At 40.2% G+C, this 16,209-nt stretch overlaps 1 protein-coding gene and 1 long non-coding RNA gene across 4 annotated transcripts in view; one reads left to right on the top strand and one right to left on the bottom strand.

Moving 5' to 3' along the window:
- atrnl1a (attractin-like 1a) overlaps positions 1-10,964 on the top strand; it is a 317,476-nt gene extending 306,512 nt beyond the window's left edge. For all 3 annotated transcript variants that reach the window (XM_042010699.1, XM_042010700.1, XM_042010698.1), the window contains one exon: positions 9,818-10,964. In XM_042010699.1, coding sequence (XP_041866633.1) covers positions 9,818-9,939 — 122 coding nt within the window. In that variant the 3' untranslated portion in view covers positions 9,940-10,964. The remainder of the gene's footprint in view (positions 1-9,817) is intronic.
- The window catches only part of LOC121655844, a 40,414-nt gene continuing 26,716 nt past the window's right edge, over positions 2,512-16,209 (bottom strand). The window contains exons 2-4 of the long non-coding RNA XR_006013322.1: positions 10,966-11,020; positions 9,743-9,891; positions 2,512-3,509 (exon numbers count right to left, since the gene is read on the bottom strand). This is a non-coding gene — a long non-coding RNA (uncharacterized LOC121655844). The remainder of the gene's footprint in view (positions 3,510-9,742; positions 9,892-10,965; positions 11,021-16,209) is intronic.

Below are 16,209 nucleotides of genomic sequence, written 5' to 3'. Positions count from 1 at the left end.
CATGTTAGAAGTTTTCCCACATAAGCAGAAAACTCTGGAGAATGGGCCATCCATCCATCTACTGCCACTTAGCTGAGGTTGGGTCACGGGTGCCTAAACTTTGCTTTGCGTGGACACTTCTCTAGCTCATCCCAGGGAATTCCTAAGTGTCTCCAGGTCAGGTGAGACATAGTCCCTCCAGCATGTGTTCATTCTTCCCCGGGGCCGCCTTCTCCTGGTGGGACATGCCTGGAAACCCTCACCAGGGAGGCATCCAGATGTACTAACCAGATGCCCGAGTCACCTCATCTGGCTTCTCTGGAAATGGAGAAGCAACGAGTCCATCCCAGATGACTGAGCTTCTCACCTTTAAGGGAGTGCCCAGGCACCCTGTAGAGGAAACTTATTTCATTGGCTTGTATCTGCGATCACAGCTCATGACCATAGGTGAGTGTAGGAACATAGATCGACCAGTAAATCAAAAGCTTTGCTTTTTGGCTCAGCTCCTTCTTCACCACGACAGAGGCTGCGCTGATACATCTGTCAGTCTCCCGCTCCATTCTTCTTCACTTGTCAACAAGACCCTAAAAATACTTTAACTCCGTTTCTTGCCCGGGTGGGTGCCGATCCTCATCTCAGTTGCTTCACACTCTGCTGCAAACCTCCATGTGAGAGCTGAAGATCATAGCCCGAAGAAGCAAGCAGGACATCTTCGTCAAAAAGCAGAGATCCACTCTGAATATAAATTGTCTGAACTAAATAGTTATCTTAGGCGGTAAAAAGCTGCAATATTTTGTGCCACTTCCAATGTATGAAAGAAAGTTATTGAAGTGCATCATCTTTGTTGTTTTTTTTCAAAACAAGCAGAAGGCAGGCCCTCACCTTGCAGGCTGAGAAAGTTTCAGACTTTTACAGAATTAACTTTTCCCAACGTTAACTGTGCGAAACTATTCGGGGAGAGAAAAGTGGAGAGCAGAGCGGGAAAGAGCAGCAGGGAGTTCTAGGGCTGGGTATCGTCACTAATTTGGATTTGATTCACAGCAGCCTATTTCGATTCATTTACAGATAATCGTGTAACATCACCTATTTTTCTTCAATATTAAAGACATTCACAGATAACTTTTTTTTTTTTTTATAAAACACTGAGTCCATTTATGTGACAATCAAAATCAGTTATCTGGGAGTAATCAGATTACTGTAATAATGTGGTCTGACGCATCTACATGCATTTCTGAAATACCATAACAATACAGTGTTTCCCCAGATTCACAGCCAAAAAAGCTGTGATGGAGCAAAAATATTAAATTTTTTTATTTAAATATTTGATGAAACTTTCATTTGGTTGCTCTAAATATTCTTCAAGTTCAGTTAGCAGGAGAAATACTCCAGCTGCTCCTCGCGGCAGTGCTTCCATCTTCACCTGGCTGAGAGAATTTTGAAAACTATTTTTGTCTAGTTTTCGGCTGGTTGACGCATGCACACTGTGTGCTCACCGTCGTCAGCACCTGATAACTAGCGCCAGACTGTTTACTTTTTCGTAAAAGGACGAAGTGTACACCTGTTCTAGAGGAAAATGGCTTAAAAGGACCATATTGTATTTATTTACGTGCGTGCATGGTAAAATCACTTCCTGTTGTTGAATGTGGCGGTGCCCGCGGTCTTAGCATTAGCTTCTAATGTGAGCGGTAATACACTGAAAAATAGTATATATGCTAAAATCATGCCGAGTCTCAGTAAAGCCTGGTACACACAAAGATTATCGGGCAGCTTTTGTCACGATTTTGCCTCTTCCCGACCAAGGACGGCAGACACCTGATTATCGTGAGTCTTATAAGATTTTTCCTGTACAATTATCATTTGGTCTGAGGTGTGTTAAGAGCAGATTTGTCCCAATAATCTGCTGCATAACGGGTCGTAGTGGAGAAATATTAAACATGTTCAATATTTACCATCCGATGTCTTCATATGTGTGAGAAAAGCCGACGACTCATGAATTGTGACTGTGTGAATGGTGACGTGGTACAGAATGTAGCCAATCAGAGAGCGAGCTGGCTGGGGAACAAGGAAGGATATAAAGTCCGTGTTCACGCCTACTCTAGTCTGTTATTTTTTTTTTTTTTTTCAGTTCTGGCTTTTTCTGTTAACAATAGTCCCGAGACCCCCATCATTCCCTCGTCCTGTATATCCTCTTCCATGCTGGGTGTTGCTATGTTTCTTCTACGTTTTTGTTAGATCCCGTCGGGTCACGTGAGATTGTGGGACAGCATCGTTGTTTGTGTGTTGTTCTGTGATTAGATAATCGGAGCACACCGCACACAGTATGATCAAAACTGTTAAATGCCTGATTTTTTTTTATCTTAACCGGTGAGGCCTCGGACTGATAAAAAAAAAAAAAAATCCTTGTGTGTACCTGCCTTAAGTCATGCAAGTGCATGCAAAGCTGAGGAAACCCTGTATCACACAGAAATATGACAATCCCAACAAGGCAACATGATCTGTTGATAATTTTAATAATCAGTAAAAACCTCCAAACAGAGTTGTGGGTAGGCTCAGCTTCTCCACCCTCCCTGAGGAGACAGTGACTACTGGCTGGAAAGCGTTGCTCTGGGTATATCACCCCTTCCTTCCTCTCAGTGCGTCAACCTCCTCCTCCTCTTTTAAGTTCCACTGTCTCCCTCTGGATGTCTGACTGGATAGTTGCTTGACAGAAATCGGAGTGCAGAGCTCACTAACTCGGGTCCATTGACCTGGAATGGATCTCTGATACTTCGATCTACTCTGCATTTGAAACCATCCATCCCAGTGGAATAAGCCCCTGTCTGTCTCCTCCATCAGTCTCTTGACCCTTGGTCGCATTTTCACATGAAGGATTGATAAACGCTTTAAAAGGTGAAACCTGACATTTTATACACGTATAATTTATTTCATTCATTTTGTAAATTACATTAAATGCAAATTGTTTTTTGGGGGGCTTTGTTTGAGTATGGGGTAATTTGGAGACATTTTTCCTTCCTGCATCTTTTAAACAGGACAGGCTCCATCAAACACTGTCATGCACTATTAATAAAAGGCATCCTAGTTTATCAGGATCAGACTTAAATCTTACAAACATCAAAGCAGCCGTTGCTGTGTCTTGTTTGCTGGTCTGTTTAAACCGAAAAACAGAGGCATTAATATTTGAATAAGCATGTGTTGCTGTTTGACTGACCTTGATTTTCTACAATGGATCTTATGCATGTTTTCATCCCATGTGCCTTCACTCAGAGCAATCAGATTCAGAAAAATTTATTTGTACCATATGGGCAATTCATTTGCAGCTTACCAGACACCAATCACTCCCTGGGAAAGTGATCTTTGATGTTTCCACGCTCGGGTCTGGGGGTGATGCTGGTCAGCCAGCAGGCTCCTGCTGTAAATGTTCTCCAGCTCCTGACCCGTTTCCGTATACGTTCCCAGGGAATTTTGATAATGACTCCATTAGTCTCTCAGGACGTGGCGATGGCTGGGGTGCTAATGATGTTTCAATTCACCTGACAAAACAATCACATTAATACAGATGGTCACCAGGGTAGCAAATGAGCACTTGCACTCACCTGCAGCATAATTTGATTACTTTTGACCAATTTATTTTTGCAAAATGAGACGCGTCTGTTCACCTAGAAGAAACAACATGATTATAATAGCACTTTATCAAAGGCGAAAGCTATTTTGAAGTAGAAATATTCAGTTGTCCCATCAGAACATATATTATGTTTTAAGTTTTTCAGAATTATGCTCTTGTTACAGATGAGTTTTAGCATCAGAACTGATGGTGGCTACATGTAATGGGAAGATAACTCGGCCTGTTGCAATAAGTCAATTAATTGCGTGGTAAGAAAAAATGAGCGCGATGAGCTTGCCGGCTGGGATCATTTTCATTAGTTTTTCTTTTTTTTTCTTCTATCTTACTTTACCATAGTCTGTGTATGACAATAGGTTTCAAAATAAAGTTGCTTGCAGAGTGATCTCTCTCGTTGGGAGAGATCACTCACCTACCTTTTTTCTTTATTGGGAGAAAAAAGGTAAAAGAAAAATGGGATTAGGCCTAACTGTGCATCCGTCACATCTTCAAACAGGTGGTAGTTTTTTCAGAACAAGCCAGAGCTTTCTCGTGGGTAAGTGTCATCTGATTGGCTAATTTTCTAAAGGGGTGATGTGATTCTTGACATACACAACTTGTAAACAAAGTTTTCATAAAGATGCTGTTTTTGTTTGCAGGTTTGTTTTAATGTAAAGTGCAATCCCAGCAGCCTTTTTGATTCAAATTCTGGTCTGTTTTCTCTGAAAGTCTGCTTCGTTTAAGGTTTTGCACAAAAGAATTCTAATGCAGATTAAAGAAGCGGACTCTATCCACTTGAATCAGACTAAATACAGGAAGGGGACTACAAAGCAAAATGCATTGTGGGTAAACACAACTAAAACATAAGCGCGTATGGATGCTGGTCTGCACAGCAGGAATGTCTAGCAGTCAGACGTGGAAGGATTCAGTAAAAGTTCTGGTAGAAACCTAAGTTGTCTTGATTTAACCAATAGATTAGGGATGTTCAGATTCCAGTGTTATTTAATTAAGAGGTCTATAAATTCTATTCCATTTTTCAGCTTCTAGTGACAGATACATTTTTGCTATTGCTAGCACGTCCAATAACTAGACTTTGGGTTAAATATAAGATGAACCACAAACCGCTAGTTTCCTCCTTCACAGATGAATAAAAAACAAACAACAAGAAAGACAATTTTAGCCCCAGAGAAGCTGATCAGCTGATCGATACCCAGTCACAGAACAACAAGAGAGAGAGGAGGAGTAGACGGTGTATTAGTACTGCTGTTGACGCATTATTTTTGACAGCCTTAATATTTATTTAATTCATGTTTTATTAACACGTTAAATCCACGACGGCCACAGAACTGTTTTAATCGAGTAAATAAGCTTGGATCAAAAATTTCTATTAAATACTACTTTGAAATTGGACGTGCAGTGAACGTTTTCTACAAAGAACAGGGGCTGTTAATCCAGGACAATAAACTTTAAGACTAAGTTTGTTATCGACGTGGCTTCCTTCTGCAAATTCTTCATGATTTTTAAAAGCTTTTGCCAACGTTTGTTATTGCTGTGCTTCGTTGCACATTTTCTTTAAAGAAACAAATTCATGTTCTTTCACGTGATTTCAACCAAAATCCTTCAAAAAGTCGCTGGTGGTAAAGCTGGAAGCTTCAGCCCTGCATATGAGACATGTCGCCGTTTTGCTAGCAGGATTTTTCAATGAGTAATGATGCCAAATTACTAACGTACCATTAATGCTAAATGTCAGCACAACAGTGACTCACGTGCAGCTGCAACTCAAAACAATGGTCACGCAAGATTGCGTGACTTCCTGTGTCTGTGTGGTTGTGTTGGGCAGGAAACAAAGAATTATGATTCCGTTTCCGTGGCAACAGATGGTGTTTTGACAGAAATACTCGCCAATACCGATCCCCTTACTTTTGGTAGGATCAGTATCAGCCCATCTCTACAATAGAGGAACAAGTTTTCTTCCTCTTCTATTGCAGCTCAACTGAACTACATGAAAAAATATGACACAAGGCTCTGGCTTGCAGTCGAATGTCAACTTTAGTTAACAAACTTGATGCACACGTTACAGGGAAATAAATACTCTTAAATTCTCTTCCTGATGCAACTCATTTCATGCCAAGCCAAAGGGAAGGGTTTCTCTGTTCAAATGCATTGTGGGTAATGGAATTTTAATATTAACACAAGAATCAGAGATTATTAAACTTGTCTCATTGTGTGAAATAAATTTTACTAATAAATCAGGATGAAATTAAACACTCCATCTCTTTAAAACATTTAACTTAAATAAACATAATATTTTATTTATCAACGCTAATTGTAAATAATTTGTTCTTCAAATAAGTCACATCTTCAATTGTTAAACGCAGTCAGTCTGGAAGAACGCTAGAGTCTGGTGGATTATCCTGATGGAGCCAAATTCCTTATTTTCATCATATGATGATAATTTTATTATAGTTTTGAAGACTTGAATTTAGTAATAAGTTTAAAACAGGTTTGATTTTGGGCTTCTAACTAAATAATGTGATGCTGCACAGGAGGCTAAATCAGACTGAAAGAAACCAGAGAGGTTGGAAGCGACGGGACTTTTAAAAAGTTTTACTTATTAAGTGTCCTGAGTGTGTTTTTACTACATCACAGCACAAATCTGCTCTGAATCTGAGGAAACACTGCATTGGAACAGTATTTCATAAATGCATGTAGATGTGCCACCTCAGATTATTACTATTAACTAATTACCCTCAGATAACTGATTTTGTCGCGTAAATGGACTCAGTGTTTTATAAAAATATTTTTCTTGAATATCAAAGACATTCTCAGATAAATAGGTGGTGTTACACAGTTGGCTGTAAATGAACCAATATTGAATCAACATCTAATCAGGGAAGTTAGTGACGATACCCAGCCCTTATTTCCAGATGATTTGCTTTTCTCAGCTTTCCTGCCCAAGCAAACTGAGTCATCTGGACCGTCCTGGTGTAAATCCACCATAAAGTGGATTTATGCTGCATGATGAAGATGGAATCTTCTTTTCGTCATACAGGCCTTTACATGCATAATTTGGTCCGTTTTTCAGAGTGTTTTCAGCTGCTTTCCCGAACACGGAACCACCAGACCTGTTGTGCCACCAATGAAAATGACAAGCCACAGTGTATTTAGTGGACACACAGACCACCATCGTCTACTGCTTCTTTCATGTTTCGATCTGAGAATAAACGTAGTCTACACCGTTGCAATGCTTGATGTTATATCTGATGTCTGACCTCTATAAAGGATGCATGGAAGTATGAGGGCTGGGATGTTTGCTTGAAAACCATGGTGCTGATTTACATACATACATAGCATAAATGAGCAATAAGACTCCTTATTGATCTTTAAGTTTATCTTTTGATGCTAACAAAGTAACGAAAAAGTCCCATTCCAACAAAATCGCAATATGCATATGAACTCAAGATTCTTCTCAAAGAAAATTAGGAAAGGCCACAGTACCCTCTTCCAGGACTCGAGACTTCTTTCTAAACTATATTATGAAAATGTCAACAACTTTAAAACAAAACATTGAGCTAGTTTTTAACTCCAGGTGCCTTTTAGCAGCGCAGCAACCGTTCGAAACATAAATACTGGAACAGTGAAAATAAAGAAAACCATTTCTGAGCCGAAGCTACCCGTACTCCAACAGAGCAGGTGCTGCTGGCCATTCATCTTTCACCATGTGTTCACAGGAACAGCATATTAAAGCTGGCTGCCACGTTCCACTGTATCACAACTTTGCTTGCACCTGTGCACAGAAATGTTTTGCAAACAGACTGACAGTGTAATCGGCTTTCCCCTTTCCACCCACTGAAAAGAAAAAAAAAATCCCAAGAATCATCCGGGTGTGAAATGCTAAAAAATATTCTGCATCCAAATCATATCAAGAGCTCAGCAGATTCCCTCCACTGTTTGCCTGGTTTGTTTGTTTGGCTCCTGCATTCCAGCTGATTGAGCTCTCGTCGTAATGACCATGCATCGTCGGGCCCACAGTTGTTGGGAAGGAAAAGACAGGACGAGCTGCCATGACACTAAAACTACATTAACAGCAGAACAACTGCCAAGGTAGCGCAATGCTCTGGGCCTCTGACGCCTCGGCACATCCTGCCTGCTCCGACAGGCAAGCTCAACTACAAGTTGTTCAGAGATGTACAACATGCTGCAGGAGGAATCTGTGGCCGAATAACCTCGGTGTCTGACCTCCTCGTCTCCTGTGCTGCAGGACAACAGTATCTAAATAGATGTTGATAAACTCCAGAAGTTTCTGCTGTTTTTTCTAGGTTGGGCAGTACAGCGTTACGTCTTAGATCCAACGTCAGTTTCAGACAATAGCAAACATGGTGGAGATGCAACATACATTCTCAAAAAGAGGCAGCATAGTAGATCAGTCAGCTATACTGCCCGACTGAGGCACTAAGGCAAGTAGCCGGGCTATTCCCGAAAGAGTTACAGGGGCCCCTTCTCCTGTGGATTTACCATCTGAAGGAGGGGCCAGGGGCAACCTGAGCTGGGCGGCAGCCAAAAGCGGGAAGACTGGCGGTCCAATTCTCAGCTGCAAAAGCTAGGGGATGGGGAAAGAGCAGTTCTTGCAAGATTTAGTTTCGGTGCTGGTCTTTTGTGGTCATCACGGTTCTACAGATGGCTTCTCTTTGCTGTGTGTGCAGGGGACTCAGCATCAGAACCAGCAATACCAACAGACAGAAGGCTGGCTCTGTCACTGGGTCACAAACTGGACAATGTCAAAGCTGTAGAAACAAAAAGGTTTCCATCATGGATAACCCCGACCATCCTCTCTATCACACACTGGTCAGACGCAGGAAACCTTTCCTGACACTAGGACTGAAACTTATAATTGAATTATTTGATGCTTTGTTTAAGAAGAAAAAATAAAACGTTCTGTTTAAATGCATCACTTCCAGTCTGTAAAACCTATTTCCGTTATTACCTGCTGGTAAACGAGAAGCACGTTTGTTTGCAACAGCAGATGATGGAATCTGCAGAGCAGAGTATAGGAAGAGAAAATGTCAAGTGCAGGATAATTTTGAACTCAGACCAAACGAAAAGACTACAATGCATTCACTGTAGCTTTTCACAATAAAACAACTTCCATGTCGCAACATCTCTGCACAAAGCACCAGGCAGTGGTAGCGGACTCTAGTTGAGGTTCGTGTCAGAGTTGAAGATGAGATGTTAATTAAAGCTCATATGGCACGCTACTGGTGACACAGCAAGCCAGTGTTTTTTTTTTCTTCCCCTCCGTGGCCTGTTGAGGGTTAAAGCTAATGCTAATTTTATGTCATGTAACATTAGAATTTATTTATTCATTTTACATATAGACAAGCAAATTTAACCATTTAAAACCTAATTTAATGCTGCTACAATTACTGTAGTGGCACTGCTGCCACCACAGCTACAACCAGTTTAAAGGGTTTTTTAATCTTACACAATGAATAAAAAAATGATGCAGGGGCATCATATGAAATGGATTGATAAGTTCTGTTACATAAAGGATCATGCTGAAAGTTTCAGTCTTAAAACAGAATTCATATATTTTTGGAGCATGGCTATTTGAAGTTAAAGGATGAGGAGACTCCCATATATATATATATGGAAAAAAATAGAAAAACCTTCATTTTCTGTATTTGATTTGCTTATATTTTAATTAAAATATAACAAGCTGGATATTGGTTATCCTGTAAAGTCAGTTTATTGCATTATATAAATATTTATCTGTTACTGACATACAGTCACAGGAAAGGGAAAAGCTTAATCGATACCTGCAGTCTTACCTGCCACATTTATCACTTTGTTCAATAAAGAACATCCAGCAGACAGGGAACATTTGATTTTGCACATCCTTATTTAAATTGATTTGTATGTTTATCGTCTTTATTTTGTTTGTTTGAGTCTTTTACGCCAATGCGTGCTACTGAAACCCCTAATTTCTCAGCTTTGGGATCAATAAAAGTTTCAGTCTAAATTTCATTACCTGCACGGTTCTGTTAGGGTCTACTGGGTTCCTCTGCATCCCAGTTTTTTGTAATTGTGTGGCCTTAAAGCATCCTATCAGCCAAAATTCAGAAGAAAGATAAATATGCCCCACAAAGATGCTTGTTTTGTACATACCTCTACAATGTGCTGCTGAGCCAGAAATCCATTTTGTTGTGTTTTCTGTTAACTCTTTCCTCTCTGGGGTTACAGGTATTGCGATAGCCAGTGCTCTGGTGGACACAACACAGCAGCGAGTGGTGGACTTCAAAGACAGATCCCTGGGTCTGAAACACCGCAAACACATCGTACACCATCAAGGAACCTGTGTATGAACATTTCCATCGCCCTCCTCTAAGGGATTTAACTGGAGATGCTCTCCAGCTGTTAAAACTGGGTTTGGACGAACCTTCGGTGGGATGAGTGCCTGCTTTTCAGAGAGTTAATGATACTCTGCCCTCAGAGCAGCTAGAAGACTTCTTCATTTTCCTCTGTGTCAGTGTAATGAGCCAAGTAAAAAAAAAAAACCTTTGCAGACTGACTACAAGAATGTCTTCCTCCAACTCAGCTCTGGTTAGAAATGGAAGAAGCTGGCAGATTTTCTAGGTTGTTTCCATGTGCCACGCTGAGATGGAGAGTCCTGATTTACAAGCTGACTTGAACGCATCGCTGGAAGAAAAACAAACCAGAGGTGGTCTGTTACTCAGACTTTTAGTCTACTGTTTTTGCTAATGAAGATGTTTGGATGTACACGTTGACATGTTTCCTTTTTTAGAATAAGTTCCTTGTTTTATGGCACCGACATTTAAAGTTGTAGATTTTGATAACTGCTCAGGTCCGTCTATATGCACTATAAGTAAAATGCTTTACACTAGGACCGTCCACGGGATTAATATTATGCAACTTTAATTTTTATTCTGGGCAACGACATAACCTGAAGGTTGGTATTATCAAACAAACTACTGACGGCATTAACATCCCTTTTTGTGTAACACTGTACAGCTACAGTATACGTTTCTCATACATTTGTGACATGGACGATTAATTATGCAAAGTCAACAATTCTGCAAGTTTTCCAAATGCACTACTCTTGTCATTGAGTGTGTGCAGTTTCCCTTTTGTTGCTCATTTCCTCAGTGTCTCCGTTCATATCTGAAAATATTTTATGCAAATCAGATTTGTTTGATGTCAAACTTTGTCTTTACTGTTGTAATGTCTCTGTTTGAGTGCACATATATTGTCTTTATGTAATTTTGCACCAGTTTGTTGCTGAGAGTTGGATTAAAAAAGGGCAGCTCACAAAGTTTTTGTCCATCTGAGCATAAAATCTGTACAATTAAAACGTTTTGATGCCTCCTTACCTGTACTGATTGTGATTCAGGATGACAACCACAGCCACTGGATTTGCATGAAGACCTGAGAAGACAAAATTTACATTTACTGTACATTTCAACAGTGTGTTCAAATTACTGTATTACACATTCCCTGATCAACCCAATGTCAAAATTCCCCAAAAAATCTTATGTTCCAACATCTTTATCTAACTTAATAAACTATGTATACGAAATTATTCATTTATAAATATTGTTAGATGTTTTAATATCGCCAGTTTATATGAATATTTTTATTTAAGTGTCATACACTGCCATGCCCAGCCCATATTGGCGTATATGATCTATTAACATTCAAAACAAGAAGCCATACAAATTATAAACTCATCCAACAACAATTATAAATACAGCATTGATATTGAGGGATGTAAGCTTGATTACAGCAAGATATATGGATTCAATGTTTGCAGATATGCTGCCACAGTATCATTCAGGAGCCAGTAACTGATATCAAATGCTGATTTTTCACAATCACCTCCATTTATATAAATCACAAATTGTCCAAAATGTTTCCAAACCACTGATGTATTTCCCAGAGGAGAACAAACATCTGCACTGGTTGCTCACCATGGCAACACTAGCATAAAAAAAACAATTAGCTTAGGAAAATGATGTAGGTGCAAAATCATTATTTAATTTTCAAAGTACATTTTAATAAATATAGTTCTAATCAACGTTTGCATTTTCAGTTGGTGCAACTGGCTCGTCGGTCGCTGAATCAGTGTATGGATGTAGATTGATGTATTCTTTCAGCCCTGATATCAAAGACTTGGCTTCTCATGGAAAACGAAAAACACAGATTTTTCTAGAAGTCCAGAACAAAGTTCAGTTATCGGAAAATACATTTAAAGTCGCTGTTTAGTTGGAGTTGCTCTAAATATTCTTCTCAAGTTTAGATCTCAGATATGTTGACGTTAATTAAACCTACAAAGACCTACATTTTAAGCCGTCATACGAGTCACAATTATTACGATTATGGTAGATTTAACTTGTTCAGCTGTGGTGTGACCTGTGATGGACATGCCATTGGAGTGTTGAGTTTAATCATTTCTACAATGCGCTGCAATGTGGACGTGGACGATTCTGCATCGATGCAACAACAAAGCAATCGATAATAAATAATACATATATTCTGCTGCCACTTGTGTGTGGTGTGATCCAGCCTGCTGCAACAGCTCGGCAGATCCAAGGCTGAATCAATTTCGAAACCTTTACTTATGAAAACTGTCAAACTAAGCAAACATACAGAAAATACACTGGTATCTCACTGGAAATACATTCACTGTCTCAGGGTAATCACGTAACATTACACATCAAGATGTATAAAAACTGGTAGGCTAATGTCTATGGAAAATAATATTGGCAAGCTAGCGGTTAGCATGCACGAACGGACTAAAGGGATTAAAACAACTTCGTCCATCAACAAATGTTTTCCTCAACAATATTCTGTGTTTAATTACAAACTGATTAAAATGCTTAAAGGCATTTTTTCTGGCCATAAAGGAGAGCATGAAAAACATCCTACTAACGTCCACATTAACTGACAACGGAAAGCTGAAAGGACAAAACACAATGTTTTACTGCAAGAAATCTCGCCATTAGAGTGCTGCTAAACCATTTCTGATAACAGAACGTCACAGTATAGTAACATTTAGCCAGCAATGGAAAATTAAAGTTTAACAATATGTTAAAATAACTTCACTGTTTACATGTTTATAATGTTTTTGAATATCAGGACATTCAGATTGGTTTCTGAAATATCTCTAAAACAGAATAAGTCAGAAGTATCTGACCGCTTGTATTTAAAAAAAAAGAAAGTCGCAATGTTCGGGGATAAAGAAAACTAAGGATGCAACACATCGTGATGCATCATGATCCATCGTTGAATCGAATTGTTGACAAGATAATTATAATCTAATCAAATCGTGAGACTGGTGAAGATGCACAACCCTACATGCCATCATGTAAATCAGATCATTAGATGGTATTTAAAGACACAGACACTGCCGCGTGCACAAACCACGGACAAAGCTTCACGTTAAATATGAAATAACCGGGTCGACTATTCATTGCACATAAAGAAAGATGCCCCCCCCTTCCCCGAATAAGCTTTGCATGGAGGATGAAATGACCAGACCAAAAAAACTTTTTTTTTTACCTGTCCAACATTATAGCAGCAGAATGACAGTCTGGATGATATGGGATTAGCTTTGTGCCACTGGGGAGCGAATCCTGAATTCTTTATATTTGAATTTGAATCATTCAATTTGAATCTGAATATGTCTGTTTGAATAATTGCTTAAAAAACTGAATCCAAATGACCATATTTGATATTGAATCTTTGTTTTTTGAATGTGTTTATTGGTAAAGTTGAAACTTTTGTATTTTAAAAAATTCATTCCCTAATTCATTTTCATAGTTCAGTTTCAGTTCTCTCCATTCAAATTCAGATCTGAAATACAAATTCAGATCTGAAATTCAAACTTTTGTGCCACACATCCGGGACCTGACGTGAGGCAAAACTAGTCGATCGCAGATGGAGTAACGTCAGTTTTGTGCAGTTGTTCTCAACGGCTACAAGCAGAGGGAGGGCGAGGGGAGGATGGCGGCGGGGAGAGAGAGAGAGAGAGAGACGCTAAGATCCAAGCCAGCCACTCTCGCTACAACGGCAGTTACCGTTTCCTCAACGGTCTCAGTAAGCAAGGTCATTAAGTCAGAAAGACAGGCGACGACCTATTTAAAATTAAATGCAACGTTGCCGTTGATCGTGACATTTCATAAAGATACAGGCATGTCCATAGTGGTGTTTGAAGGACGGAGATTTAACGCTTGTGGACCCTGATCACTGCTGGTTGGGACGTTGCGGGACGACAGAATGTTGCTCCATTCTCGTCTCTCCTGGACTGACGGAGCCCAATAAGCCTGCAAGCTGCTTTCACAGCGATGCGCCGTCACAGACGTGATCTGGCGTGTCTGCAGCCCGGCGAGTTACTTACTAAAATGTTTCCAACCCAACGCAAAAGATCAAGCTGGTCCGTTATAGCTTACATGGTGTATGTACGTCACTTGAGGTGCAGATTAATCTGTGCAAACCTACGCATATTTTTCTTGTATTAGGAGTTACCACTAATGTGAAAACCAGCCCACAGTGGCAAAACGGTAACTACCGCTACAGAAACGGCAAGTGCCATTACAGGAACGGTACCTGCCGTTGTAGCGAGAGTGGCTGGCCTGGATCTTAGCCTCTCTCTCTCTCCCAGCCGCCATCCTCCCCTCGCCCTCCCTCTGCTTGAGAACAACTGCACAAAACTGACGTTACTCCATCTGCGATCGACTAGTTTTGCCTCACGTCAGGTCCCGGATGTGTGGCACAAAAGTTTGAATTTCAGATCTGAATTTGAATGGAGGGAACTGAAACTGAACTATGAAAATGAATTAGGGAATGAATTTTTTCAAATACAAAAGTTTCAACTTTACCAATAAACACATTCAAAAAACAAAGATTCAATATCAAATATGGTCATTTGGATTCAGTTTTTTAAGCAATTATTCAAACAGGCATATTCAGATTCAAATTGAATGATTCAAATTCAAATATAAAGAATTCAGATTCGCTCCCCAGTGGCACAAAGCTAATCCCATAGGATGCTGTGTTGTGCCAAACAAATTTGCTCTGCCAAGGAGAAGTTTATGGGTTTAAAGCTCCTCTTGATAATCTGATTCATTTATTTATTTATTTACTTTTAATCATGGAATCTATTTAATCTTGCTGGACCTGACCAGCGGGGACAGAAAAAGAAGGAAGACAGCAAAAAGAAGCAAAAGGGAAGGAAGAAAGACGAAAGACAAAAACACCACAGACAGAAGGCAACGAGCCTTCAATCCAAACTATCACCAGACAACAAACTGCTAAACTTGTACATAAACACACCAGAAAGGTTCCTACAGCTTTTACAGAACAATGGTATATGGTCTGTACTTATACAGCGCGTTTATCCAAAGCGCTTTACATGTACGTTCACCCATTCACACACACATTCACACACACATTCACATACCGATGGCGGAAGCTGCCATGCAAGGCGCTCAACCACGACCCATCAGAAGCAATTAGGGGTTCGGTGTCCTGCTCAGGGACACCTCAAAATGAGCTCTCTGTGGCGGAATCAAACCGGCAACCCTTGGGCTGCAGGATGACCACTCTACCCACTGAGCCATGCCCACATGAGCCTACCCACTGAGCCACAGAGCTGCTAGTCATTAAGAGTTCTTAAATAATAACCAAATCAAAGACACATCACAAAAGTAGCACAACAACAACCAGATAGAAACTCACAGAAAAAAAAAAAAAGATCTCTTAGTGTTTAAACCCACTGGGCAACGCAGTGATGTGTCAACATGCAGAGGTTGAGGAATAAGGAGTGATCAGTACTGAGGAGTGGTGAGTGAGATCGTGCAAATGCGACTAGGGCTGCAATGATTAGTTGACGTTGTCGACAATAAAAATAGTCAACAATGAATTTAGCCTATTGTCAGCAAAAAAAAAAAAAAAATACAGAGTGAGACATCGTCTTTTTTTTTTAACCTCTGCTGAGAGTTGCACATGCGCAATAAAGTTCGCCAGGGGAAAAATAGGGAGCAAAACGGCAGCAGAGGACGTCAAAAGTCTGGGATAACTTCACGTTAAACTTACAAAATAAATTAAACACACGTGAGACTTTTAAAGCGGACCTTGTGTACCACGGGAGTACGTCTGCAATGCTCGAACATGGAAAGAGGAGGCACATCGGACTTACTTAACAACCTCATGCAAGATTTTAAAGCTGACAGTGAAATAAGATCCATTTATAACAATCATGAGATACATAATCTGATTGGTCGACGAGTCGTTTTAATAGTCGGTGACTAATTGACCATCAGAATAGTCATTAGTTGCAGCCCTTACTGCGACCACGCCTCTACGGAGGCTGGAGGCAGACATGGGAAGCCCAGAGGCCCGGGCCCTCAGCAGCAGCCCCGGAGCATGAACCAGCTTTTTGTCTTGTTCCTGCAGACTCAAGAAGCTGTCCCTTCACATGGAGTATGTGAAAATGACTGCTGTCACCTTTTTGCCACCACTCGAGTGAGCCACATCAGAACTGGACAGGAAGTTGAATCCAAGCTGTTCATACCGAACAAGCCAAATCTACTGTCATCATAGGAATTTCTGAGTCG

Source organism: Melanotaenia boesemani, chromosome 16 (assembly GCF_017639745.1).
Source record: "Melanotaenia boesemani isolate fMelBoe1 chromosome 16, fMelBoe1.pri, whole genome shotgun sequence".
NCBI lineage: Eukaryota > Metazoa > Chordata > Actinopteri > Atheriniformes > Melanotaeniidae > Melanotaenia > Melanotaenia boesemani.
Note: the sequence above shows the minus strand (reverse complement) of the source record. Positions and strands in the feature narration are given on the sequence as shown.